The sequence below is a fragment of the Haliotis cracherodii genome, unplaced genomic scaffold (assembly GCF_022045235.1).
Source record: "Haliotis cracherodii isolate W230 unplaced genomic scaffold, xgHalCrac1.p SCAF_30, whole genome shotgun sequence".
NCBI classification, from domain to species: domain Eukaryota; kingdom Metazoa; phylum Mollusca; class Gastropoda; order Lepetellida; family Haliotidae; genus Haliotis; species Haliotis cracherodii.
This window is the reverse complement of record NW_027266287.1, coordinates 183093-209438: the sequence shown is the minus strand read 5'-3', so window position 1 is coordinate 209438 and position 26346 is coordinate 183093. Positions and strand designations below refer to the sequence as shown.

Sequence of the window (26346 nt, the reverse complement as noted above, 5' to 3'; positions counted from 1 at the left end):
TTTAACGACTTAAGAGTTTTCTGATTTCAAAAATGCATGTTTATTAACAACAATGCTCTTTGTTTTACATGTAGTACTGATCTTCATTTCACGTAAGTATATGTATGAATGTTTCCATTTCTGTTGTAGTGCGGCATGCAATTTGTCCAATAACTTGATCAGGGAACAGTGTCTTAATAGACAGACACGAACGGCGATGTGTACCGGATCACACCTAAGGGCTGTGGACATGTGTTTATCTCCACAACACCGTCATAGCTTTACGGCTGTAGGAAATCGATGTCTGTTAAAATAATAACAGTACGTTTAGTCATGATGTTATTTTTTTAACATAGCCGAGGACTTAAATACTTTTAGTTTGTTTAATCTTCGTTTGTTTAATGTATACTACTCAAAAGAAGTTACGGATCACCTGATTCTTTCATATTACAATAGTTAATCTCTCATGCCATGACAGATTAACATGACCAATATGAAAGAATCGGGTGGTGCTTAACTTCTTTTGAGTAGTATATATGGACACCGCCATTCGCCAGAGGTTTGCTTGTTTCTTGCTTTCTTTGTTGCGCTCAGCAATATTCCAGCTACATGACGGCGGTCTGTAAATAGTCGAGTCTGGACCAGACAATCCAGTGATTGACATCATGAGCATCGATCCACGCAATTGGGATCGATGACATGCATCAAACCAAGTCAGCGACCCTGACCACCCGATCCCATTAGTCGCCGCTTACGACAAGCGTAGTCGCCTCTTAGGGCAAGCATGGGTTGCTGAAGACCTATTCTTCCTCGGATCTTCACGGGTCTCTGTGCCTATTGCTGTTTTCTCATACAGTTGTATGTCAGTGTACGTATGCTTATGTTTGCCAGTGGATAATGTTCCATGCTCATATATGTCTGTCAATGTTTATGGTCGTGTGCATCTGACTGTGTGTAGTATGTCCGTGAGTGAGGGTGTTCTTGCATGCAGACACGTGTGCGCCAGTGTCTTATAGACGTGCATGAGCATCACGAGCATCGATCCACGCAATTGTTATCGATGACATGCATCAACCAAGTCAGCGAGCCTGACCACCCGATCCCGTTAGTCGCCTTTTACGTCAAGTATAGGTTGCTGAAGACCTATTCTACCCCGGAATCTCCACGGGTCAGCTATATGACGAGGGCGGTTATATAATCGAGTGATTGACTCATGAGCAACGATCCATGGAACTGCGACACTTACTTTCTTTGACGATCCATAAACTACGTTTTAACATATTATGGAAGCTGTGCTCATTTTGTGTCACTCATGTTTTATGAATTGAAGAACATGAAACCCAAACAGATGTAAGTACCAACTATTTTCATATTAGACATCAGGTCAATAAGTGCATTTATTAAGAAATTCCTCAACACATCCTAATATGGATGTATAGATATTTGTCGAAACAGATTGAAGTCACTGAACAAACATTAATTTTGCATGTTAGTGGGCTATAATTACACAGCCTCAAAAGATTTAGAGGCCACTTTTTGGATCGGGAGGTCAGGCTCGCTGACTTGGTTGATGCATGTCACCGTATCCCAATTGCGTGGATCGATGCTCATGATGTCATTCACTCGGTTGTCTGGTCCGGACTCGATTATTTTTTTTACAGAATGCCGTCATGTGGCTGGAATATTGTGAGTGCGTCGTTAAACAACAAACAAACAAATCAGTGTTACTATCTCGCACAATACAAAGAAAATGAAAGAGATTATTTAGAATGCTAAGCATGCCCATTATTCGCTGATCCTGACTTCGTGTTTATCACTAGGAAAGGTACCTACCCTCGCAGCACCATGTCCCGGCTTGTTTGAATACTGCAAGGGACATTCTCGCGATCTCGCATTCTCGTGAATTCGACTTTGGAAACGAGCTAAATATGCCCAAAACACGAGAAAGTGAGATCGCGAGAACGCGAGATTTGGACATGATGCAAAATCTTGCAATCTCGACTTGTCAAATTAGCCCACAATAACAGGAAATCGCGAGAACGCGAGAATGCGATATTTCAATTTCTCGCGATCTCACGTTCTCGCGTTTTAGAAGCTGTCTGTGCGCATGCCTAATATCATAAGGTCAAGGCGCACGCGCACGTTAGTTGTCCTCTGGTTAAACTTCTTTCATGATTGTGTTTGTTCTGATTGTCTTTTTCGAAGTTAAATATAATCACATTTACCGGATAACAAACGAGTTTTCTCTCTTGTCAATGGTCTTACTGAATTTCAGCTTTATTCGCTGACGACTTCAGCAGGTGCCCCGCCTCCGTCCAACCCAACCAGTACTTCCGTACATTCGGAGAACGATGCTATGAGTTCGCCATCTACCGAGAGGTGTACTGGGAGGAGGCCTCGAAGGAGTGTTCCCGCAAGGGCGGTTCATTAGCGACTGTCAACGACCTGGCCACCCAAAAATTCTTCGAGAACTCGCTTTCCAGTCTAAAATCCACGAGGCACGGCATCTGGATTGGTTTTAATGACAGAGCTTCGGAGGATCACTACACTTGGGTGTCAGGTCAGGTCATCTGTCCAGGTTGAGGAGCGCATGCTTCGTCAGTCATCTTTCTCCACTCAGGAGATAAACCTACTGTGTTTTAAAATTTTAAAACACAGTAGGTTTATCTCCATTCTCCATTCTTATATATGTAAAAGTATAGTCTATTTGTATTTTGGCTCAACACATGTACATACGTTCATATTTTCGCAATAATTTAAATTTAGACCTGGATTTCGTCATGCTCGTACACACATGGTTCTGAGAACATCTGAGCACAATTTATTTTATCAATGCTACATCTAACAAAGTTTCAAACTCTGACTCTTTACCCAGGTACATGTGTTTTTAAATCTCAGATTCCCGAAAACGTTCAAGCCCCTCGTGTATAACATTATGTTTATTGATTATCACATGCAGGAGAGGAAACTCCTTTCACCTACTGGGCCAGCGGCGAGCCAAGCTCTGTGTTGCATAGTGTGGAGGATTGTGTCATTATGAGAAATTCTAAAGCTTACCATTGGGAGGACCAACCCTGCAACCTCTGGCCGAGACATTACAGTTATATATGTCAGTATGGTGAGTACAGTTATATATGTCAGTATGGTGAGTACAGTTATATATGTCAGTATGGTGAGTATAGAAATCCTCTAAATGGCGAAACAACTATTACCGCGTGAAGAATCCTGGTACGAATGTAGGTCCCCCGCAATGTGTGTGTGCTGGTCGTAAAAGGCGACAAAACGGACAGGGTGTTGACTTAGTTATTGCACGTCATCGTATCCCAAGTGTGTGAATCGACGTTCATGATGTCAATCACAGGATTGTCCGGTCCAGTTTCGATTATTTACAGACCGACGTCATATACCTGGAATATTGCTGGGTGTGGGGTTAAACTTGCAACAGACAAAGGAAACACATATTGCTTAACAGGTTGCGTCAGCGTTTGAGAGAGTTTGGTTTTTGGACGTTAGGTAAGGTGCATTAACACGTTGCAATTGTTTTGTTAGTTCTACATGTCATACATGTGTACACTGTAATATTTTGTCATAATTCTTATTGATCTTTGCCTGCGAAAAATGTTTCAGCTTGCCATTGCATACACGTGTTGTGTTCATAATTTGTCGGTGTCGGCCTTAATAGGTCGCAATGGACCAATGATACCGTTACTTGATCTGTCTGGCTGACCATGCCCCCTCACACACACACACACACACACACACACCCCCTCACCCCCACAACACCACCCCACCCCCTCACCCATCTCGAATTTGGCTACAACGGTCCCGTTAGGTTCGATATACTGGGATCCGAATGTGTTCACTAGATAAACACTTATACCGTATGTTTCAGACATGTTGCCGACCACCACTATGACAACCACAACGACAACTACAACTACATCTACTCCAACGACAACACCAACCACTACAGCGACAACGACAACACCAACCACAACAACGACGACAACCACAACCACATCACCAACCACAACTTCTACAACTACAACTACTACCAGTTTGTAACATTTATAAAGTCAAGTTTCAGGTGCATGTGCGTCTCAGGATGAGGGCCGATCATTTGATTATTCTAGGTGTGGTGTGGTGTGGTGGCGTGTGTGTGTGTGTGTGTGTGTGTGTGTGTAGAGTAATACTGAGGCCTTTCAGACATTAAAACGAACCAAAAGTTAACATGTTCACCTTAACTGGCTGCGTGTAAGATGATAGACAAGATAATCTGGCCTCATCTTCCTTCGTAAATAGGCATATGCTTTAAGATTTGGACAAGAATAGATCAGAATAAACTGTTTACTTATATTCTAAATACGAGAGATAAAAACTTATTTTTGGCATTTGGTATTTTTCATTACATACATGTATATTCGTTATATTAATAATATAATATAATAATAATAACTTCATGTTTCATTGACTTCATGTTTCATTGACTTCATGAATAGCACCGTGGACCCCTCTTAAGTGAGTGAGTGAGTGAGTGAGTGAGTGAGTGAGTGGGATTTAACGCCGCTTTTAACAGTATTCCAGTTATATCACGGCGTGTCAGCTTAATGTGGGAGGAAAGCCCGAAGTGATGCAGGTCTCAGACGTTTACCACTTCGGCGAAACCCACGAGCACGGGTATGGTGCTGACAAACCTAGAAACATAATCGGGGCGAACCGGGATTCGAACCCACAATCATAGGTTTCTGGCGTGCCCAAGGGACGCAACTCTCCACAGCGAATCGCGGCGCCTTAGAGGACTGGGCCACCCGTGCCCCCGGACCCCTCTTAAGAATATAGTGACAAAACGTTGATATGTTGAAAGTAAAAAGCTTGCATTTTCCTCACAGCACCCTGTCAGCTGCTCTCTTGTACACTGGACTGCTCTCTGAATGGCTTCAAGACTGGCCCGGATGGATGTCCGATGTGCACGTGCGACTGACGGAACCGAAAAAACTGTTTTTTACATCCGTTAAATGTTTTTGGTGTTGCTGTTGATCAGATGATCGTGATTAATTTTTGGAAATAAAACTGAGGTTCAGGTCCATTTAGTATTTAGTTGTGGTTTGTTTAGAGATGAGAAATAATTGATGCTTTTCTGAAATATATTCTAAAATGGTGTGTTTTACACCGTACTCAGCAATGTTCCAGATATATGACGGCGGCCTTCGGTTCTGACCCAGAACATCCAGTGTTGATACGGTGAGCTATGATTCGGATACCTTGACAGACGGTCAACTACGTCACCGAGTTTGCCATCTCATCCTTTCAGTCTCATCAACAACCGGGGTGGTTAGCCTACTGGTTAAAGCGTTCGCTCGTCACGCAGAAGACCCGGGTTCGATTCCCATATGGGTAAAGAGGCGTAAAACCATACTCACTCAATCGCTCGCTCATCAACAACCAGGGTTATTGGGGACCAACACTAACCCGGGAACCCCTTTCGGGCAAGGTGAGCTTACAGGCAAACTATTTAAAACTGTTTCCCGATAGTTCATAATGAGTTGTCCGCTTACACGAAAAATGGATCTGTCCAACTTTCTCTCTGTGAATCATAATTCCTTTCAATTGCAAGTTCCACACAGTCAACCAACATGACACCAGGTGTTTGAGAAAAGTGTAAACAGGCCCTGGTCTAACTTTAATATCGTAAAAATAGAATAGCAAGATCCAGAGGATCCACACAGCGCAAAGAATGGTTGCAGCATACCTACCTATTGCTGCAAGTACCTATGCTGTCTGTGTAACACAGAAGATGTGGTACCTTCAGAATCAGGAATGAGAATATGGCACCTTTCAGTTCTAGTCATATGTGTTCATAAGTATGACTTCCTGATATTTTTGTCATTGTGTTCAAGAAACAAGGAGTATAATGTTGACACAAGCATAGTGGTATACATGACGCTGTTGACATTGATATATCTAAAGTGTAAAGTTAATGGTATTTTTTTTCAAATTTAATCTTTTCAAAGTAACAACTACGTTGTTGTAATATTGTTATATATGAAGAAGATCGGTGGAGGCATGTAGATATTGCTAAAATTAAAAACCCACAACGTTGTGAGTGCGTTTGTTATTTCTAACTATAGATATACAGAATTCGTACACTTATCCAGTCAGTGCCGAGGAGATGCAGAGCCGTGATTGTTGCCCGAGGCGGTCACACGAGATACTGAGTTTAGCGCAACCTTGTGGCCTTATGTGACATTACAATAAACAGTTTTCAATGCATTTGTACAACAACATGTGACTATCGAGCTCCAAAATGTACTATTTGTATCTATGATATTAGATTAAATATATCGACTTTATAAGGTACAATACATTTACTAAAAATCTACCTGTGCGTTTCTTTTTGTGAAGAGTGTACTGTACGTCTCTATGAGAGTTACCAACAAAGGCTAATATGTTAACTTCTGTAGCCAGACTCCTTAATGATTAACATAGATCCACGCAATAGGGACACAGTGACATGCATCAACCAATCCCGTTGTCGCCAAGCATTGTCGCCTTTTACGGCAAGCATGGGTTGCTGAAGATCTATTCTGACCCAGATCTGTTCTCATAGTGCGGAGTGCCACGTTATGCAGAGTTGCGTCCCTTTGAGGTTTAGTACCGTTGAAACTGCATTAAAATAAAGGTCGTTTGAGGGTTATCTGTTCCAGGCTCGAGACGTGCATGTGTACACGCTCATCTGTCGTCCTTATCTCTATCTTAAACCACGTAAGGTACTGTGTCTATATATACACAGCGAAATAGAGTAAAAACTACAGTGAGAAGCATGAGTCTCGTTCAAGGAATACTTCTTTTGTGTCTCTTCCTGTCTGGTGAGTATGTCAGTAGAAATTTAAAAACTAATGTGAAATAATCGACGTGACGAGCGAATACTTTAACCACCAGGCTACCCCCTGCCCAAATTTAAGCAGATGTTCTCAGTTGTAGGATGACGTTCCTCTGACGTCTATAATTTACCAGTTCTTCCTGATATGGGTTTGGTTGGCTAAAGGAGTAATAAAGGGCATTGAGAAACTATAAGTGGGATTTTGTATTTTTACATTTAACTTTACATATACATTCGAAGCTCGTTGTGTCGAACTTGGATGTATCGAATCCCCTGTTGTCTTGAACTCACATTACGGTCCCCCCGAATTCCTTGCATATTTATCATCAAATATACTGGTCATATGTCATATCATATATTCGCGCACTTCACTCTTCTCTGGAATGAAAAGTATAATAATAATAATAATAATAATAATAATAATAATAATAATAATAAAAACTTGGCTGGAATCCTGTAAAAACACACAGTTCCACAGTCACTAAGACCATTGCGTTCAGGCTGATATTCTTCTTCCTCTGTTATTCATTTGCTGTACCGTAATACGATAAGCAAACTGTTTTTATGATATATCGCAATTTCTTTTCCAAGTATTACGTTCACAGAAATAATATCCCGAACACAAAAAACTACTTTAGAAAATTAAACAAGTATATAATGAGACTGACCAAATAGAGTACCGCTAAGAAAAACCTGATCACGTGACAATCCCGTGCCTTCCCTAGATACTGGCGGTGAACCCATATATTGAACTGTACATTTTCATTTCATGATCTCGCCTCATCTCCGACCAGTTTAAATGTAGTTGAAACAGTTGAAATGTCAATGTGGAACAAAGTTCAATTTGTCTTTAATTTGCCCCTTTATAAGACGTCGTTCAAAGGCTGTTTCTCTAAAACAGCCATTGTGACGTCATCACTTTATGTGTATACACAATCAACGGAGATTTAGCTATGCGCGAAAACTGTGCGCGTAAACCGATAACCGGAGGATATAAATAGCACCTGGGCGATTTGTTCACCTGTCCATGTGTTGTGATCTGTCGCAATATGGTCTTGACCTTTGTAGATATATGCGGTTTGGTAGCCCAGATACTCACTCACAGATATGTGAAGACACGGCTGTGTTGGTTGTGGGTATTGGTGCTCAACATTATTCTAATGTATTTTTTAGTTGGGACCTTAATTACACTTTTAATATTTACATGACGTTACAACCATCAAACTTTGTGAGAAAATCAGGACACAATATCAGTTCAAGATTTGGTACATCATATTACCCTATAGTGTAAAGTATATGTTCAGTCAGTTTTGTGTGGTGGAATTGACAGCGTTGGCCATAAATGTATATCAATATATATAGTACTTTTGTATTTTATTCGTGAGTGATTCGGGATTTACGCCGCTGATATTCCAGCAACATTACCGCGGGGGACACACTTTTGGCTTCACACGTTGTACCCATGTTGGGAATCGAACCAGGGACTTTGGCCTGACTAGCTGGTTCTTTAAGCACTAGGATACCCCCACCGCCCCTATATTGCACCGGGTGAAAGTTGCAGACATTTGTTTAGATGCAAAGTTGGTATACATTTCTATTGTTACTGAATTAGAATAAATAGCAGCGACGAAACCTGCCAATCACAATCACAAAAAATGCACTATTCCGACAACACACTAAGAAAGTGTTGAATCCCTATCACATGGTGATGCTACCTGGTGTTCGAGAAAAGGTGAACTGTCACATTTTAATATCAAGAATGTACATGTGGATTGTTATCCTGGTCTCAATTGAGATATACAACACGTTAAAGGCACCACAACAGACGCAAATATTTATATTTAGATTGTTTGTGTTTTATCTAACTGTTGGAATATTCCGTTTAAGCTTTCGCAGAAGAAGAGGATTTCAGCAAATGTCCCTCGGCTATCCCAAGGAACCAATACCTGACGACATTCAGGAATCGGTGTTATGAGTTTGCCGTCTACCGGGAGACATACTGGCCAGACGCAAACGCTGAATGTCAGCGCGAGGGCGGCTCTCTTGTCAGTGTTAATGATGCGGAAACCCAGGCCTTCCTCGTCAGCTCTCTGGTTTATTTGAACTTCGCCAAGCACGGCATATGGATTGGCCTAAACGATCAGAAAACTGAGTCCAGTTATGAATGGGCCTCGGGTAACTTTCTTTTAGTAACATTCAAACTTCAGTACAGTGATGCTAATTTGTGTTTGTCACGAAAGGCAGCTTGCCAGGAATATATTCCATTCAGTATCAAACATAAGTAAGTTTCATGAAAATGTGGGTGTATTAACGTTTAACCCGACTTTAATCGTATTTGTATACGTCGTCACGGTGCAGTGGGAACAGAGAGTGGCAAAAGTGTTGTATGGTAGCCGTCAAAGCACGACGTCAGTTGACGTTATCCATTCACATTACCGATGCCCAAACCTTCTCTTTAGAACTCCTGTCAATTATGCTGCATCATCCAAGTACCATATCCTTACTTTTCGTGACCGCCTCCGTGGTCTAGGGGTAGAGCGTCCGCCCGGAGAGCGGAAGGTCGGGGTCTATCCCTAGCGGCATCACGCCAAGAGACGTTAAACGATGCCGCTTGTTGTTACCCTCCGCGCGCGGCATTATGGGACTAAAACAGGGACTGGTCTGCTGAGAGTCAGTATACTGTGTCTTAGTGGGGTATCCTAGGTGAACCAATTCATGTTGGTAAGCATCATGTAACCGGCATTATTCCGGACTTGAACAAGTATCCACCCACACGTACACAAACACACACATCTACGTACACAGACACAGACAGACACACACACAAACACGTATCCCCGTACACACACACCCATACGTACACACACACGTTCACACACACAGACCCTTGACATATCATTTATTAGTACTTGATATATCCTTTATCAATACTTGGTACATTATTTATCTATATACTGAACCGCAAAAGAAACGTCACCATGGATAGATATATGACAAACCTTATTTGTCCAAACACTGTAAACATACTTTGAGACAGATTCAAAAGATGAAGCTGGGCAAAACTGATCATCAAGGTTGAAATTAAAGTGTCCAATGTTCTCAAAGTGAAACACAACACTAGTGTCTGAGAAAATGGCATCACAAGTCAGTATCTCGGGTTCCGCCATGTGCATTGATTACTGCCGTGCAAGTTGATACATGGAAATTGGATGAAGTGGTTGATGAAGGCCACAGGCACTTCAGCTGCAGCTGTCGGCCTTGGTCGGACGTCATTCGGACGCCTTTAAATCTCACCCAACAGGTGCTCAATGGGATTTAAATCGGGACTGAGGGCAGGCCATTGCATGGTTCTGATACCATTTTGCTGGAAAAATCTCCAGTTGCTCTCACAGTATGGGTACGGGCGTTATCGTGGTTGCGGCGACGTGCCAAATGAGGTATGACGTGTGGTCTCAAGACTTGATCAATGTACCGAGCTGCTGTGACATCATTGTCTCTCGCTGGACCGATGTTCTGGGCCCTCTTCGAAAGAACAATTCCACCCCACTCCATGATGCTCGGACCACAACAACTGAAGCATCCGAATAAAGTTCCCCACGGCGTCGCCAGACTTTCCCTCTCTGCCATCTGCTGTTGAGATACAATAACGGCTCTCATCTGAGAAGAGGACTCTTCTCCACTGCTGATGGCGCCAATGCTGGTGCTTTGTTGCCCACTGAAGACGGTCCCGGCAATGACGTGGTATCAGAAAGGGTCCTAGGTGTGTCCTGTGACAGTGGAGGTGTCTGCTCGTCAATCATCGACGAACGGTGTCCGTACTAATGTGTCGCTGGTGTGTCCCCATGGTCTGCCGAGCAGTTTCCGCAGCAGTAACAAAACGATGTTTAAGATGCTGTCGCACAATCTGACGATCCTGACGTCGGGTGGGGAACCTTGGTCTTCCACTACGTAGTCGCGGTAATCTGTAGTGTTGGTGGGGTGGTACCGTTGCTTCAGCCTGTATATGGTCCTTACGTGGACATTTCAAATGCATTGGCTACTTGCCGGACGGTTTGTCCAGCTTGCAATCGTCCAAGGGGTTGGTGTCGCCGATTTCTTGTCAATTTTGGCATGTGGTAGCACTTCAATAACGAATAAATGTTTTCCGATCTGGGTGGATTTTTAAAAGGCAAGAAATGGAAGGGTTACCATGGCCGTTGCCGTTATACGTTTGGGCGATCGGTTTTATTGTCATCTGCTTTGTTTTTTTATCATCAAATTTCATTTTTCCGGACAAGGTAATACCCAGATATTTGAATGACAACTTTTCATGCAATGTTAGCATGAGGTGACATTTCTTTTGCGGTTCAGTATACTTGACATGTTATTAAGCAATCATTTCATAATTGACATATTGATCATTAATACTTGACAGATGATTTATTAATGTATGACATATTTTATATCAATACTTAACATATTATTAATTAATATTTGACACAATATTTATTAACACATGACACACTATTTAGTAATACTTGACATATTATTTAGTAATACTTGACATCTTATTTAGTAATACTTGACATCTTATTAAGTAATACTTGACATCTTATTTGGTAATACTTGACAAATTATTTAGTAATACTTGACATCTTATTTAGTAATACTTGACATATCATTTAGTAATGCTAGACATTATTTAGTAATACTTGACATCTTATTCAGTAATACTTGACATATTATTTAGTAATACTTGACATATTGTTTGAATGTCAGGTGATAACGTCACGTATACCCACTGGGCAAGCGGGGAGCCAAACTTTGCTCACGGTGTAGAGGACTGCGTGCTGATGAAGAGCACCAAAGCGTATGCGTGGGAGGACCACCCCTGTCATCTGTGGCCCCAACACTATTCCTACATCTGTGAATACGGTAAGTCCCCACACTGTATGGGCCGTCAAATATACAACACTATTCCTACATCTGTGAATACGGTAAGTCCCCACACAGTATGGGCCGTCAAATATACAACACTATTCCTACATCTGTGAATACGGTAAGTCCCCACACATTATGGGCCGTCAAATATACAACTTATTCCTACATCTGTGAATACGGTAAGTCCCCACAATGTATGGACCGTCAAATATACAACACTATTCCTACATCTGTGAATACGGTAAGTCCCCACACATTATGGGCCGTCAAATATACAACTTATTCCTACATCTGTGAATACGGTAAGTCCCCACACTGTATGGGCCGTCAAATATACAACACTATTCCCACATCTGTGAATACGGTAAGTCCCCACACTGTATGGGCCGTCAAATATACAACACTATTCCTACATCTGTGAATACGGTAAGTCCCCACACATTATGGGCCGTCAAATATACAACTTATTCCTACATCTGTGAATACGGTAAGTCCCCACACAGTATGGGCCGTCAAATATACAACACTATTCCTACATCTGTGAATACGGTAAGTCCCCACACATTATGGGCCGTCAAATATACAACACTATTCCTACATCTGTGAATACGGTAAGTCCCCACACTGTATGGACCTTCAAATATACAACACTATTCCTACATCTGTGAATACGGTAAGTCCCCACACTGTATGGGCCGTCAAATATACAACACTATTCCTACATCTGTGAATACGGTAAGTCCCCACACTGTATGGACCTTCAAATATACAACACTATTCCTACATCTGTGAATACGGTAAGTCCCCACACTGTATGGGCCGTCAAATATACAACACTATTCCTACATCTGTGAATACGGTAAGTCCCCACACTGTATGGACCCTCAAATATACAACACTATTCCTACATCTGTGAATACGGTAAGTCCCCACACTGTATGGGCCGTCAAATATACAACACTATTCCTACATCTGTGAATACGGTAAGTCCCCACACTGTATGGACCCTCAAATATACAACACTATTCCTACATCTGTGAATACGGTAAGTCCCCACACTGTTTGGGCCGGCAAATATACAACGTTGATATTAAAACAAACAGACATAGGCTTTAAGAACTGGGGCTAACCAATTGTGTGCACTTGTGATACTTTCAATGATACATATGCTATTGTTGTATAATGAGTTTTTCACTTTGATGGTATGGCATCAACTGTTTTTTCCTTAAAAGACGAACTCCTCTTGTTCTGGGAGACCATCTGCCATTACCTCCTGCTAAAATAAACAGGCAGACCGGTTCTTCTATAACGAGGGGTTTTCGACTCCAAACATGGGTACACTGCATGTAGCAATATTTCATGTATCGGTAGCCCTGATATTGTTCGAATATTGCTAAGGGCGGGGTAACACTCACTCACTCACTCACCCACTAACTCACTCACTTGGTAAAACACATATGTGTAGTGCGCTGTCGTTCAATAATTTAAATATTTTAAATCCGTTTCAACAGAGATGTTCAGATCCACAACAGCGCCCGCAGCAACAACGTCTTCGGGACAATCTACAATGGTTTCACAGCAGTAGATCCGGCACGAAAGTATATATGCCATACATATTTCATCCATTGAGGGGAGTCAAGGTTCGAAATGGAACTCCACCTTATGGTGGTCGTTCTCGATGACGGGTGATTGCGTTAGAAGTCTTGCCATCATACCCCGACGGCGTGAAACGTTGCTCATTCACTGGATTATCTGGTTCAGACTCCATTATTTTGGGGCCACTGTCATATAGCGGGGATATTGGCGTGCGCGACGTTAAACAAGCAAAACAAAAATATTTCTTACCAATCTAAGCTCATTTTAAATTCTTGATTCATATAGTTAACTTAAATCTCCAAAAATAGTATTGATAAAAACACTTATAAATAATATATATTTTTTCGGAGTATATAATTTTGATATGTTTTTTTATCATGATATAAAATGATAGTGATATATGAAAAGCGATGAAATGGATCTAGTGGATAGGCTCGATGGCTTTGTTTGATTGTCTGTCCTCGAAACATGACGGCGTGTCACGTTGCTCACACTATCAATCACTGGATTGTCTAATCCGAATTCGATTATGAAAGACCGACGTCATATGGATGGAACATGTTGCTGATTGAGGCGTAAAACTAGTAACACAAAAATACAGTGCTTAAAATTAATAAAACATATATTATTATTGCTATTATTATTACTCATCACTGCCTTGTGCTTTTTTTCAGAGAGAAAATTTGGTGATTGATGAATTCCAACGATGACGGATTTCCAAATGAGATAAGATTACCTGTATGTAAATAAATCATCGGTGATGTTGGGTGATGAATGTCTCGGTTAAACTTTTTACTGTTTGGCCTGTTTTCACGGTGCCTCAGCCAGCGGTGAAGAGTTGCGTCCCTTGGGCACTCCAGAAACCTACGGTTATGTGTTCGAATCCCGGTTCGCCCCAATCATGCTCGTGGGTTTCACCAAGGCGGTAAAACCTCTGGAACATGCATCACTTCGGGCTTCCCTCCCACATTAAGCTGACACGCCGTCAATATAATTGGAATAATGTTAAAAGCGGCGTTAAACCCAACTCACTCACTCACTCCTGTTCTCACAGTGACATTAACGGAGGTACATACTCAACACAAATAGTCGACCATCCATTCAGCCGCCTGCTGCTATATTCAATTTTAGCCAGCAATTAAAGCAAACAAATATACTACGAATAAAATGGCTTAAATCTACTTTGCGTGATGTGGAACTTATGTACCCTCAAGGATGATTATAAATAGAATACGAAAACACAGTGACCTACCATAAGTACCACACCACTGTCATTACTTGTTGATATGCATAAGTTTTCAAATGGCACAACCACTACATGCACAGACTTTAATATCTGTAGAAAAAACGCAACTTGGTGGAAATAGCAAACATAATTTACGAAAGTCCTTTTGCATGACCTTGATCTTTCACATTGGTCGACTAAGTTTCCGTGAACTTCATTAAAACCCTTCTGGATTTGGCTTTTAGACCTTTTCTCAGACTATGACCTTGATGTTGGTCTTGACTGATCCATGTGCCCAAAACAAATGCCATGGCCATAAATAAGACATGATATGATGTATACACGATATGATATCTCTGAGATCTCAAAGCACCGCTCAGTTTCAATGCATTATGTTACATGTTGCTCAAAGAAATTAGGTTGCCGTGACTTACTTCTGATAACAGAGTATCATCACTTGCAATGCAATGACCGCCGCCGTGGTCTGGTAGGAGAGCGTCCCCCCGGAGAGCGGAAGGTCCAGGGTTCGATACCAAAAGACGTTTGTAGAAGGTACTTGTTGTTACGGTTGTGACGCTCGGCATTAAGGGGATAAAACATGGAATGGTCGGTTCGGAGTCTGCATACTGTGTCTGAGTGGGGTATTCATGTTAAAACTGCGGCATGGTATCTCAGTGAGCTAGCACTATAAATCAGCATCAATCCGGACTAGTACAAGTAGCCACACAAACACACACACACGTGCATGCACGTCGCTATATATGTGCAATAATCTTGGACATGAAGTTAAACCCCAACATATGGACATTATTGACGGCTACAGCTGCGAGTTGGATGTGCAAACGTGACAGTAACAACGATTGATCTCTTTTTTTAAGCAATCAAGATCGTTCTGTTTCATGAATACGCCAGCTGAGTTTACATCCCTTTTGTCTAGGAAAAGAGTAGTCCGTGCCTAAAAACTTCGTGTGAATTTTAACACGGATGAAGGGAAATTCATCAAACTCCATCGAGTAGACATCAAACGGAGGATAAGGTCACTCTCAGAGCAAGCAAAGAATTATCAGGATAACCTCACAATGTTACCCGCTAGAGAGCGTCATGGAACACAGCTTGGGTGTTTTTCGTATATTTCAATCTTGCATGTTCAGTTTGAGTGATCTTGCAAATTGACATTGTTCACTCCAAGTAGTTTCGATCTAAATATATAATCCTCTCTCCCCCCCCCCACCCCTTCTCTCTCTCTCTCTCTCTCTCTCTCTTTCTCTCTCTCTCTCCATATATCACTTACACATGCATATACTTATATATGGTAAATCAATAAATGTTGATGGTATGCTGTCTGTAATAAATCTCTATTAAGATAAAACTAATAGAGAATGAACATTGTTTGAAGAGCTTGTGTTCTGTAATAAATTGGAAATCTGGAAGATATCTCGTCCCAGCATGACCTTTTAATATCCCTCCGCAAGGTCAAGGTTATCAAAACAAAACGTCACGTACGGGGTCAGTACGTGTCTCCTCACCACCTGGGTACCTGGGTACTTAAACATATTTAACTCAGTGTGGGAACAGCATGAGAATATTTCCTTGTTGATGCAGGGGGCCGAATGTCTCCATGTAATCCATCAATGTAGTCTATGAGAAGTAGTTCTCAATGTGTCATCTGTTTATCGTCTTGTGCCATGGCTGGTTCAGTAGAGTTCTATGTTTAGAAGTTCAGGACTGTTGTCAACTTGTTCAGTTGTATGTCCTGATCCACCATGTGCAATATGCATGGTGTCTGGCGACTGCAGTCTGAGAGCAAAATTATCATTCCGCCTCGAAAGAGCATTTGATCTTGCCTTATATACTAGCGAACACGTTATTGAGGTTAAACGCTATCAGACATACAACACCTGCTTAGTGGCCTGTCAAGGTTACTCTACACACAGTGGGAGTTTTGTTTAACGCGTCATTTAACATTATTTTATCATCATCGGACATCAGTTTTGGCAATGATGCGTCACATTTGGAAATGTCCTCCACATGCCTACCATAAAGGGTTTTGAAAGGTTTGCCAGGACCTTGAATGTTGTAACCTTGATCAAACAACTTTTAAGCAAGCGTCGTATGACGTCGTAGAATGCACCACAAAAGTTATGAAAGTAGACAAAAAACGCTGGAGCTGCTGCTATTTTACTCAGCATAAAGAATAAATGAATAAATATTGCTTTACGCTGCATCAGCTATATTACAGCTGTTCGCGGCGAACTCGACATGAAGGGGAAGTTGGCTATTGGTAAGTTGAAGTCATCCCCTTGTCATACAGTGTTGGGGAGAGGTTTATATCACTCTGAATCTTTATGCATAGATCTAAATATGAAACAGCTAAAAGGTGATATGTTAACATATACTCAACAACAAAAGTTCCTGTGACACCAATATTTTAGTGTATTTTTCAAACAAGTAAAGTTTGGTTTTCGAAATTGTTGTACATGTATGGAATCAAGTCACAAAAACACAACTGCTACAGAAAAACATGCATTCCATGCAAAAGTTGCAATCCCCATGCATTTCACTACCCAAGAATGGCTATAAAAGCATGTGCGTTAACGGGATTCCATACCCATTGTTTAGCATCGTGCTGACAACAACCACAGAGAAAAACAACAATATTACGCCATTATTCAACATTACCAAATACCACGCCTGTCCGAAAATGAGCGTCTGCGAGCCATTGGTATGCTTGAAGCAGGATCGAGTCAACGTGATGTTGCAAAACAATTTAACGTCCATGGAAACACCATTTGGTGTTTATGACAACGTTGGCAACTGACGAATGCAGTCAGAGACTATCCTCGGAGTGGCAGGCCACGCGTAACCAATAATTGACTAGACAACTGGATTCGGACAAAACACCTACGAATGACCCAGACAACACAAAATCAATAATCACAAGATTGTTAAGAGCATCTTTATGTGTTAAATACAGTATATATTTACATATAATTTGTAGAGTGTGGTAGTGGTTTACAAAGTTGAAAATTCAAATGTTTTGACAAAATTGAACTTGAAGTTTGACTCACATTTCATAATATTACTGGGTACAACTACAAACATACCATATGGGGCAGGCACACGGATGCTTATATTTTTTAGATATGAATATTAATTCATGTAATATTATAATCCACATCTGTAGCTCTGGAACATGGAGTTTGCCATTTCAGCGAGCATGTCCGACGGAAGTTTTGTTTGACTAGATAGTACCAGATCACAACGCTACACATTTCTAGTGTAGAGCACTTTTTGCACAGATACGTCTAACTTTACTTCAGCTATATTTGGATTTGTTCCTGGATTGTGGTCGGTATAGCCTCCAACAAACGTGCCATTGATAAATACCTGAAATATAGAAAAAATGAATATTATATGTCATTTGTGACATCAAGAATGTTGGGTCGATAGTTAGATGGGTGCATAAATATTTCATTGACACAGTATAATGTATTATTGATATAATGCACCCACGCAGCCATTTTATCTGAAGGAAATGTTCGATCAATATTTTCGTGAGTTGAGTGTTTAGCATCCAATCATACAAAGCAATACAACAAATACAAATCAATACAACAAATACAAACACTACAAAGCAATACAAAACAACAATTTTTAAAATTTGCAGTTTACGCGATACACGGCTTTTCCATTGGTAGAGAGACGTTCATAGGTTTTTCACGAGACTGTATTCTTTATAATGATTTAAACACTGACGGACTTCTTCAGCATTCCCAGGGAAACCCATGGGAATTCCCTAGCACGAATACATAGAAAAGCGTTCTTTCTGCTCATATTGACCCTTTAAACTTGACCTCAGAGAGCTTGACTGCATGATCATTCACGGATACCCTCACTACGACCCACACTAGTGAGCAGAACGTAGAAACGCACATCCACTATCGTATTGACTCGACCCATGTCAAGACTGACAGTTACAGTCAACCGCAATCTATGACTTAGTATTTTTGACACATGTTTATAATCACCTTTAAATGAACAGCTAGTCGATCTAAGATGACTTACCATGTAACCGCCACAGGTTCATTAACAACTTCTTCCGTCACGTTTATCGTGTCGGCCATATTGACGTCTTCTTCTTGATGTAAATGTATTACGACGCGCTGTCATTGTGACTGACTTAATGAGGTAGTTCTTAACAGACCTTTCTCACCCAATGATGATAGAACTTGAATACATGTCTTGTACACAAACTATAACCATGGTTCCTGTAAAGCAAGTTGAGCATACATACGCTCATGTCACCTCTCTTTTTGAGCGACTATTTTATTCCACTATACAGCTGGTTGTTGTATGGCTGTCAGTGTAAACATGAAGTCTCACGCAGACATCTAGCGCTACAACCATCGAGATATTAAATAGTTATGTTTATACAGTTTGACCCTGACTCCATGAAGGTGCATACGACAATGAACGCAGACAAAAAGTAAATTCTTAAACAAAACAATACAAAGCAATACAAAAGAATATAAAACCTAACAAAAAAAATTATAAAATACAAACCAATACTACGCATTTCAAAAGTGAAATATTCTTCAGAAATTTAAAACGTAATCGAGTTCAAGAGATGTTTGTGTTATCTTTTAATGAAAACATTCAGTCACCTTACTAAAAAGCATTGCAGCGTAACACGTGATCTGAGTCTACGCTGATCTCAAGAATGAATCTGTGAGTGAATGTTGTTTAACGCCACAGTCAGTAATTATATATCTATATCACGCCAGCTTGTAAATAATCGTCAGGGTCAGGCAATCCAGTAATGAAAGTATGGCAACCGATCAACGCCATCGGGGCACGGAACCTCGCAAGAAATCGATGTCTACGTAATGTGTCTGGCTATTTGATTACCATGAGATAGTTAGGCTCTGTTTTTCTTTGAATCCCTGTGGGGTGGGAGGGATACTGATACGGTAAGTACGCATACTATGACAGTCTGTTGTAATACCTGGTAATCTGTGTCAGTGTGAACCAAATCCATCGTGAAGGTCTGGCCAGTAATGAACGGGAAATCGTTGATAAAGGACGCTGGAACAGTGCTGTCGCCAGTTGAGAGGACAATTTTCCGAATGGAGTTCCCAGAGTTGAAGCGAGCGTCGACCTGGAGGAGTAGGACAGTGTCCTGCTTCAGATTAATTGCAAATCTGAAATTTGGTAGATTATATTTAGGACATAAAAAGTATCATCCCTTGGACTTGGAGTTTATGAAAGTTCGACATTATGAAACCCTCTGCTAATGCTGGAGGTCGATGTTCGGAGTTGACAGTCAGTTTATAGTGTCTATGGATCGAATACTAAATAACACCTTCTAAGACATAATTGTAAATATTACTTAGACGTTATTGTTCATTTTCCCCAGTCTGCTTCTTCATTGTGTAATACAGTTGTTGTGACATTGGCATGATATTACTCTGCAGTACCATGGTGTGACGATTGTAGACGACTTCTCTCTACTGCTCGGCGCACGGCGCCATTTTAACCACTGTGCCACCTTCCCACAGACTCTGTTTCGCAGACAGGGTATTCTCTGACAATGACGTTTTTTATAATTGTGTAAGGTGTGTAATTAAGACAAAATGCATATTACCTAGTAACTACATGTGTAGTGCCAGTATTGAGAGGCCCCAGTTTATTCAGTCCTTTTGATTTTTGTCAAGTGAAACGTGTTTGCAGCGTCGATACGGAAAATAGACACGTGGAACACCTGGAGGATACCTACCGTGTTTCCGCGAGAGGTGTCCCGACAATTCTTAGATTGTATTTATCTGTGAACTCGCAAGGTAGAGGCTCAATAAACGGAACTTCCTGGAAACGGAATGGACACAGTTACCATGGTTACATGTAAACTGAGTAGCTTGTTTGATTTTCAATTAAAAATAGTTTAAGTTCGCGATATTATATCCGGGAAATAGCTGCTCTGGCGTTTCGTCAGCACTCAAAGAATACTTCTTCATGGTTTTATTATTTTAAAATATAATTTGATTTAATATTTTAAGAATTCTAAACGATTATAATACACGACTGCTGATAATGTTAGACATCTTATCTTTGAAAATCAGTAAATTTATATTTTTCTGCACACATTTACAACATTTTAATGAGGGTATGTGTCATGTGGTTGCAAATGCAATACCCAAAACTGGCTCCCACGGGTGATGTTGCCGGTTCGACCCGATTATGTGTCAATGTCCGTCAGAACCATACCCGTGCTCAATCATCTTCCCGAGGCATGTGAGTTAACTGACTATAAAAGTCCAGTTAGCCTGGTGGTTAAAGGGTTCGCTCGTCATGCCAAAGACCCGGGCTCAATTTTCTACATGTTTACAATGTGTGAAACCCATTTCTGGTGTCCTTACCGCGATATTATTGGAATATTGCTAAAACGGCTTAAAACCATACTCACTACATTAACGGAAGGTATAGTTAGTTATCGTCATATGTCAAATATCAATATTGTGGCTAAAGTTGAAATAGTTGTGTCTAATTCTTTTAAAAGTTATTATTGTATCAGTAAAAATATCCATAATTGTCAGAGGGCGTAAAAGGGCCACAGTAATTATCCCTCGATCCATCACTGGCAGGGAGGCTTCACAGAAGCGTTCACATGTGAAAAACTGTTAACACGTCATGCTTTGTTTCTTGTTTAACGCCGCACTCAGCAACATTCTAGCTCTATAACATTTCGAGTCTGGACCAAACAATCCAGTGATTGATATTAACGATACACATGTCCAATGAGACGCTGTCATCAAGCCACCGAGCGTGACCAGCTCTCTATTTAACGACCATTACGACAAATTATAGCTAGGTTGCTGACGAAACATTCTTTCAATTTAATAACTGCTTCAAAATATTTTCAATGTGTATTTCATTCACTCAAGCGGATTATTCGATTTTGAACTGGTACCACTTTACTTACAGGGTCTGTCCAAACTGTCCTGCCACACGTGCCCACTGTACCATTCCATTGACCGGAAGTGTCACATCGTAGCTGGTGGCCAGTTCCGCAGAACATATGGCTGGGTTTGCAAACATAAGACGCTGACGCTCCAACATGGTAACCAGCTACTGTCAACACTGCATTGTCCAGATACGGTGGATTTTCACATTCTGTAAAACATAGTTATAGTTTTCACACACCACATACACTGGAAACAAGTATCACCTAAAAACTGTTGATACAAAAACATATGAAACCCCACCCGTCGGGTTAAAGCAACCCGCAATTATACGACCTCTTCTAACCTGGGTCTCTTCTCGATAGTGTTGTTCAGTCAACCATATTATTCCAATAAACAATCATAATCAAATGGCTAAACATTTGAGCCGTTGGTTCGTTGGCTGGTTCGTCAGACAATACAGGACCAGGCAATCCAGAAAATCCAGTGATTAATATCATGAGTATCGACAACAACAGCTGAAGGGTCGTCAATGTTTTGAGCGTTCTTCTTAACTGCATCAGTAAATTGTTCATGATAGGGTCACGTGTACGAGATATTTAAGCGCATAAAAACTATTTATTCTAAAACGTTCCTGAAAATCAATGCACGTCTATAAGACACTGACGCACACGTGCCTGCATGCAAGAACACTCACGGACATACTACACACAGTCAGATGCACATGACCATAAATACTGACAGACGCATACGACCATGGAACATTATCCACTGGCAAACATAAGCATATGTACAGGCTCGCTGACTTGGTTGATGCATGTCATCGTATCCCAGTTGTGTAGATCGATGCTCATGATGTCAATCACTGGACTGTCTGGTCCAGACTCGATTATTTACTTGACCGCCGTCATATAGCTGGAATATTGCTGAGTGCGGCGTTAAAATGCAAACAAACCAACAAAACAAAGATCGTATTTAACCATTTATGCCTGATGCATTTGGATCTTACCGTGTATGCAGGAAGCTTGGTTCAGTCTGTTAACTCTGCAGACCGAGAGCTCCGGACACATGAGGGTTGCACAAGGGCCTGCAACGTCCTGCAAACACAAAACAAATAATGTTGAATAACAATATAACCTTATGTAACATCTACACCTGCAGATGTGCTCCTATACGGGGAAATATTCACCTGCAGTTGTGCTGCTATATTGGAAATATTCACCTGCAGTTGTGCTGCTATATGGGAAATATACACCTGCAGTTGTGCTGCTAAAAGAGGGAAATATACACCTGCAGTGGTGATATACAGGAAATATACACCTGCAGTGGTGCCGCTATAAGAGGGAAATATACACCTGCAGTGGTGATATACAGGAAATATACACCTGCAGTGGTGCCGCTATAAGAGGGAAATATACACCTGCAGTGGTGCCACTATAAGGGGAAATACACACCTGCAGTAGTGCTGCTATACAGGAAACATACACCTGCAGTAGTGCTGCTTTACAGGAAATACACACCTGCAGTGGTGCTGCTATACAGGAAATATACACCTGCAGTAGTGCTGCTTTACAGGAAATATACACCTGCAGAAGTGCTGCTATACAGGAAATATACACCTGCAGTGGTGCTGCTATACATGAAACATACACCTGCAGTAGTGCTGCTTTACAGGAAATATACACCTGCAGTGGTGCTGCTATACAGGAAATATACACCTGCAGTAGTGCTGCTATACATGAAATATACTACTGCAGTAGTGCTGCTATACATGAAATATACACCTGCAGTAGTGCTGCTATACAGGAAATATACACATGAAGTAGTGCTGCTATACAGGGAAACCCAGCAGTGTGGATTGATTTGTCGATTGTTTAGGTAATCAGATAAAAATGGAATATTTGAAAACAATGCAGTGGACATCTTGCGTCTTGTTCTCTTATTCGATTTCAAATCGATGCCCTGTGTAAGCAGACGCTATATCGACCATTGTTCAAACAGAATCTCTTTGATATTCTGTTTTCGTTTCTGCGAAGATCGTTGAACAGTGACCATTTGTTTACAGGAATTTAAGTGAACCCTTTTTCCCATAAAGTATGAAAATAAACAAACAAAATATCCTGAAAATAATTACATAATGACACTGTTGGATTATATTTTTCAAAACTGACGACAGAAGCAGTATTAAGTGTGAGGTAAATATGTTTATCCATTTCGTAAATGTTTATAACGTGAAAGATACACACTCTTACATGTGCTTGGGAGAAGACACGTGTAACTAATACATGGATTGTACAAATGTTATGACATGGACATTTATAAGCTTTGCACGACTAAATACATCAACTACTTCGGCGGGCAAAATGCATCTGTCATGAGTGACGAGTAAAACGAGCACAGCTTGATATCTCGAGACAATTCGTCACATCATTGTATCATTTGCTTGCAAAGAAGTACGCCCACGTTACCTCATTGTATCATGTGCTTGCAAAGAAGTACGCTCCCGTCACATCGTTGTATCATGTGCTTGTGAAGAAGTACGCTCACGTAGCATCATTGTATCATTTGCTGATAATGAAGAACGCTCACGTCACATCATTGTATCATGTGCTTATAAAGAACTACGCACTCGTTCATTGTGGGGGGTTGACAGTAACGTCTCTTGTCTGTGTGTGGATCCGCTTCTTGTAGGTTCGAATCGCAATGATTATGATTATAGTTTGTATTATCCAGGTGACCTTCAACCCCACTGACTTTAAATAAAGTATGAACAGCCTTTATGCATTGGTCAAAGAAGAAGAAATATTCGAATACAACTGGATTGTGGATTAAAAGCTCTGAGTAATGAAACTGAGTAACCATTTTACCTTCTGAGGCCAAAATGCAAATTCTTCCAAATACGTTCTATTTTGATAAATGGATAAACATATACACGTGTGAGCGTTTCGACACACGATTGTGGTAGTTGCATGGAACGGCAAGTTGAGTGCACGTGAACCAACACGGGAACACATGGTACAGGTCAGAGGGGGTTTCATCAGACATTTTGGTCAATATATGTACTAAAAATCTACCTGTGCGTTTCTTTTTTTTTGGAGCGTGTATTGTTCAAAACGGCGTTAAACCAATCTCACTCACTATAAAAGACAGATGGAAATCTCAAGATCCACCGGCCTTCCTTTCAAGGTGCGCTGGCAACACTCATTGATTATCGTATTATGCTCACAACTAAAATTAACGGTGATCATATAAAGTATTGATAGTTGAAAACTAATACTTATGAGGATATTGACCAGTTGGCTCTCCAGATTGATCGGTCTTCTGACACAACAAACACCTGTCTAGACGGACCGTTGTGACTTAGGGTCGTTTAAATGTAATTTTGGAGTATACAGAGAGTCAAACATGTATGTCACATTTGCTTTCCATTTCAAACTGCTATACATCTCTTCACAACTGCTATACATCTCTATACAACTGCTATACATCACAATAACACATTAAAGAACTCAATAACACATGTAAAGAATACAAAACACAATAACACGTGTAAAGAATGCAATAACACGCTTAAAGAATACAATAACATGTGTAAAGAACACAATAACACATGTAAACAACATAATAAGATGTGCAAAGAACACAATAACACATTTAAAGAACATATTAACATATGTAAAGAACACAATAACACATGTAAAGAACACAATACCACGTGTAAAGAACACAATAACACATTTAAAGAACATATTAACACATGTAAAGAACACAATAACACATGTAAAGAACACAATACCACGTGTAAAGAACACAATAACACCTCTAAAGAACTCAAAAACACGTTTAAAGAACACGATAACGCGTCTAAAGAACACAATAACACGAATAAAGAACACAATGACACGCGTAAAGAGCACAATAACACGTCTTAGGAACTCAAAAACACGTTTAAGGAACATAATAACACGTGTACAGAACACAACACGTGTAAAGAACACAATAACACATGTAAAGAACACAATAACACGTGTAAAGAAAACAATTACACATGTAAAGAACACAATAACACGTGTAAAGAACACAATTACACATGTAAAGAACACAATAACACGTGTAAAGAACACAATTACACATGTAAAGCGTATGATAACGCGTCTACATAACACAATACAACGTGTAAAAAACACGAAGACACGTCTAAAGAACACAATAACACGTCAAAAGAACACAACAACACATGTAAGTTTAATTTAATTTAATTTAGAAAGATGGTTTTAAAGATCACAGTGCATGAATATCAGAAACCAGCGAGGTAAAATGATAAAACCTGTAACTCACGGTAGGCCATTGATCCACGTACATGCACCCCCCTGTGGGACCACCTTCGGTCGAAGAAGGCGTTGTTTCCCTTATCAGCTCGCACATTCTGGTCTTCAAGCAATAGTTGAATGATGTGCACTTTGACGTTGATGTACATTCAGCTGCGCAAGGGTATAGCCCGGTCATGTGAACCTTCTTGAACGCGTGCAGCCCGACACCTGTAGGGGGAACCACGTTGCCAATGTCAGCACACAGTGAGGCCGTAATAACATCGACACTCAAACTACAGGTGACAAGGAACAGAGCCGACATGACGCCTTGCTCGCTGTTATTCACACAGTGAGTGACGACAACGGTGTGGGGAACGTCTATTGTAAGCATACACGTCCAATGATTGATTTCAGAAATTATTTCCTCTACACTTCACTTACATCAAATGTTTATCAGTAATGTGTTTCGTCAGTCACATT

General features: G+C 40.7%; 3 protein-coding genes across 4 annotated transcripts; 2 read left to right on the top strand and 1 right to left on the bottom strand.

Moving 5' to 3' along the window:
* LOC139477039 (echinoidin-like) lies at positions 1 to 5055 on the top strand. Its single transcript, XM_071259600.1, has 5 exons — positions 1 to 92; positions 2255 to 2539; positions 2939 to 3097; positions 3872 to 4036; positions 4869 to 5055. The coding sequence occupies exons 1-5, from the start codon at positions 53 to 55 to the stop codon at positions 4958 to 4960; spliced, it is 741 nt and encodes a 246-aa protein (XP_071115701.1). The 5' UTR covers positions 1 to 52; the 3' UTR covers positions 4961 to 5055.
* A 1648-nt stretch (positions 5056 to 6703) lies between these two features.
* LOC139477008 (perlucin-like protein) lies at positions 6704 to 14146 on the top strand. 2 transcript variants are annotated; one of them, XM_071259569.1, is made up of 5 exons: positions 6704 to 6845; positions 8747 to 9034; positions 11618 to 11773; positions 13291 to 13369; positions 14050 to 14146. In XM_071259569.1, the coding sequence occupies exons 1-4, from the start codon at positions 6800 to 6802 to the stop codon at positions 13362 to 13364; spliced, it is 564 nt and encodes a 187-aa protein (XP_071115670.1). In that variant the 5' UTR covers positions 6704 to 6799; the 3' UTR covers positions 13365 to 13369; positions 14050 to 14146. The 2 variants fall into 2 exon arrangements, with proteins under 2 accessions (XP_071115670.1, XP_071115669.1); XM_071259568.1 differs by having other exon boundaries at positions 13291 to 13377.
* Positions 14147 to 17829: 3683 nt separating this feature from the next.
* LOC139476979 (uncharacterized) lies at positions 17830 to 26188 on the bottom strand. The gene is made up of 6 exons (XM_071259526.1): positions 25895 to 26188; positions 22566 to 22653; positions 21577 to 21767; positions 20377 to 20462; positions 19606 to 19801; positions 17830 to 17987 (listed from the first exon to the last, which is right to left on the bottom strand). The coding sequence occupies exons 1-6, from the start codon at positions 26186 to 26188 to the stop codon at positions 17865 to 17867; spliced, it is 978 nt and encodes a 325-aa protein (XP_071115627.1). The 3' UTR covers positions 17830 to 17864.
* Between the last annotated feature and the right edge of the window lie 158 nt (positions 26189 to 26346).

What these genes read in the sequence shown, in the direction of transcription:
- LOC139477039 (XM_071259600.1), top strand. Translation starts at nt 53, where the DNA reads ATGCTCTTTGTTTTACATGTAGTACTGATCTTCATTTCAC. An exon ending in TCACTACACTTGGGTGTCAG is followed by an intron (nt 2,540 to 2,938) that starts GTCAGGTCATCT and finishes TATCACATGCAG; the next exon opens with GAGAGGAAACTCCTTTCACC. An exon ending in TACAACTACAACTACTACCA is followed by an intron (nt 4,037 to 4,868) that starts GTTTGTAACATT and finishes TTTTCCTCACAG; the next exon opens with CACCCTGTCAGCTGCTCTCT.
- LOC139476979 (XM_071259526.1), bottom strand. Translation starts at nt 26,188, where the DNA reads ATGTCGGCTCTGTTCCTTGTCACCTGTAGTTTGAGTGTCGATGTTATT. An exon ending in ACGTGGATCAATGGCCTACC is followed by an intron (nt 22,654 to 25,894) that starts GTGAGTTACAGG and finishes TTGTGTTTGCAG; the next exon opens with GACGTTGCAGGCCCTTGTGC. An exon ending in ACACCTCTCGCGGAAACACG is followed by an intron (nt 19,802 to 20,376) that starts GTAGGTATCCTC and finishes ACCAAATTTCAG; the next exon opens with ATTTGCAATTAATCTGAAGC.
- LOC139477008 (XM_071259569.1), top strand. Translation starts at nt 6,800, where the DNA reads ATGAGTCTCGTTCAAGGAATACTTCTTTTGTGTCTCTTCCTGTCTG. An exon ending in TTTGTGTCTCTTCCTGTCTG is followed by an intron (nt 6,846 to 8,746) that starts GTGAGTATGTCA and finishes ATTCCGTTTAAG; the next exon opens with CTTTCGCAGAAGAAGAGGAT. An exon ending in CAGTTATGAATGGGCCTCGG is followed by an intron (nt 9,035 to 11,617) that starts GTAACTTTCTTT and finishes TTTGAATGTCAG; the next exon opens with GTGATAACGTCACGTATACC.